Source organism: Amorphotheca resinae (genome assembly GCF_003019875.1).
Source record: "Amorphotheca resinae ATCC 22711 unplaced genomic scaffold M430scaffold_3, whole genome shotgun sequence".
In the NCBI taxonomy this organism is placed as follows: domain Eukaryota; kingdom Fungi; phylum Ascomycota; class Leotiomycetes; order Helotiales; family Amorphothecaceae; genus Amorphotheca; species Amorphotheca resinae.
This window is the reverse complement of record NW_020194473.1, coordinates 244,849-247,162: the sequence shown is the minus strand read 5'-3', so window position 1 is coordinate 247,162 and position 2,314 is coordinate 244,849. Positions and strand designations below refer to the sequence as shown.

Here is a 2,314-nt window from a genome sequence, read left to right as displayed (position 1 = left end):
AATAAATGCCTGGACGGGGCCGGGCCAGGAGAGAGAGAGAGCATTGCCCTTAGACGGAATCGAACCGGCAACCTCGTCATGAACTGTGAAGGAGTACTAGTGACGCGCTCTACCATTGAGCTATAAGGGCGAACTCTCTGAGGCTATGTTATGCCTGGGTTGAGATGGTGCTATCTAATTCTGAATTATGAGTTGGGTTGGGTTGGGTTGGTGGTGGGTGGGTTGTTGTGGGCCTGTGGTGGGGGGGAGGGGGAGGGAGAAGAGGTGGTTGGTTGGTTGTGGTTGGTTAGAAGAGAGGGAGAGCGGGTTGGACGTTAAGCGGCGTGGTATGTATGTAGGTATGTTTTCTTTTGTTCTTGTTGGCTAGAAAGCTATTCTTCTGTTACTCTTTCTGTTTGTTTGATCTCTGATTGTTTTATTAAAAGTCAATCTCTGTTTTTGTTTTTCCAAATGTTGAAGTTTCAATTTTTAAAGCTAACATAGCTGTGAGTTGTACTAGTTCGTACCGATAACTTCTATTTTATTTAATTTATTCTTGATTTCTTATAATGTTGATATTGCTATTCTGAATTTTAATTATGTTTGAGAGTAGACCTTTTCCCTACATACAGGGTATTTAAGTTGGATATCTAGCTCCAAACCCTAAGATGCATCAGCCGGTCATGTAAATAACGCGGAGCCGTACCAGAACAACTCCTCATATTCTTCCCATCTTACTATCGCTATCCGAAACCACATCTTTCTCAGTCAAAAATCAAGAATCCCAAAAGCTACCAAGTAAGAAGGACCAAGTTTATTAGCTTTCAAGGAACTTCCAGCTGATTAGATACATGGTATGGTAGTAAGTAAATTGGGTTTCGTTAGAAGAAAGAATACAACAGTTCTGAGTTCCCACATGTTCTCCTCCCCGAAGACAATCCAGCAAGCTTCTGGACTGATGTCTGTCTAGTTTGATATGGCGTATCGTATGGATAAAGGTCCTATGTCCGAGGTCATAGAGCCAAGACGACAGCCCAGAGATTAGTGACGGAGGAGACGAGAGGACCGAGAGCCTGGCCGACAGGTCCAGCTACACATTTTCGAAAAGTCAGCAAGCGTTCCTTTCCCTCTCTCCGCATCTTTATTCAGGGGGAAATAAAGAAAACTTACACAAGCCGAACAGATCCTGCAGCTGCCACGAAAGGCCACTGATCTCCGCGAGGAGTGCCGACAGAGTGCTCGCGGCTGCGGTGCCAGTCGGGTCCTGACGGATAGTAACGCTCTTCAGAGGCTCGTTTCCGGTCAAAACCTCAACGGCGTTAGTGACGATGCCCTCGAGGCCCTGGAGAGCCTGGGCGACGACGGTAGCGGCGGCGGAGAGGTCGGCGGGGGAGCTGTCCTTGCTGAGAGGCGTGATGGTGCTATCTGATAGATGATGGTCAGTTGGGCGATTCTCTTTGAGCGAGCGAGGGAGGCAGGTGTTACGTACTGATGGTGTTGGTGTATGGTTCAGCTTGCTGGTTGAGGTTCTTGAGGACGGAGAGAGCGTCGCTGGGAGCGCGCTGCTGGACAACACCGGCGAAGACGCTGGTGAAGAGCGCGTAGAGCGCGACGAGGTACATGGACAAGAGCTTCATCTTGATTCTTGAAAGCAGGCGGGCGAAAGCAAAGCCTAACCGTTAGAGTTGAAGAGCAAAGAGCAAAAGACAACGAGGTTGAGAAACTCGACTGCGGAAAGACCAAGAACTGAGGACGACACACAAACAAACAAACAAGTATATTTTCCCGTACCGGGGCCAGTTTTTATATCTATAAACTCCCAATCTCATAATCCCGTGCAGAATCGCAATTGAGGTTCTTGCAACACCCCCCCACCAACCAACCCATAACCCGGCTATTCTCCGATCTTCCCAATTGACAAACATCTTGGCATTATGTCGCCACCGAACCCAAGATTTTCAGATCCCCCTCCTCTTAATTTACGAACTGAAGATCACTGATCTACATACCTCCCGTCATCAATATCACAATATGAGAATCTCACAGCTTACCATCAATAGCTTCATCTGCAAGAGCAATTCACACGACTAGGGGACAGGGTTGGGGGTGGTGGGGGTGCGGTATTGCCCGTCCCCATGCCTATGCAACGCAATGCACTATGTACCTGACCCTGGCATGAACTTCAACTTCCAGGGGAACTTTACACGGTGATCGACGGACAGGGAATCTATAGTAGAGCCATGTGGCGCGGGCGGCGGGATTTGGGAAAGGGGGGCGCGGTTGGTTTGCAGGCCGGTCTAGGTACTCGATAGTTTGCCAGACCCCCCCCCCCCCC

The 2,314-nt window shown here is 49.0% G+C and overlaps 1 protein-coding gene across 1 annotated transcript; it reads right to left on the bottom strand.

The window, feature by feature from the left end:
• Positions 1-992: 992 nt before the first annotated feature.
• Positions 993-1,699, bottom strand: M430DRAFT_40032 (hypothetical protein; the record flags this gene model as incomplete). The annotated part of the gene is made up of 3 exons (XM_024867361.1): positions 1,469-1,699; positions 1,150-1,404; positions 993-1,069 (listed from the first exon to the last, which is right to left on the bottom strand). The coding sequence occupies exons 1-3, from the start codon at positions 1,614-1,616 to the stop codon at positions 993-995; spliced, it is 480 nt and encodes a 159-aa protein (XP_024722827.1). The 5' UTR covers positions 1,617-1,699.
• Between the last annotated feature and the right edge of the window lie 615 nt (positions 1,700-2,314).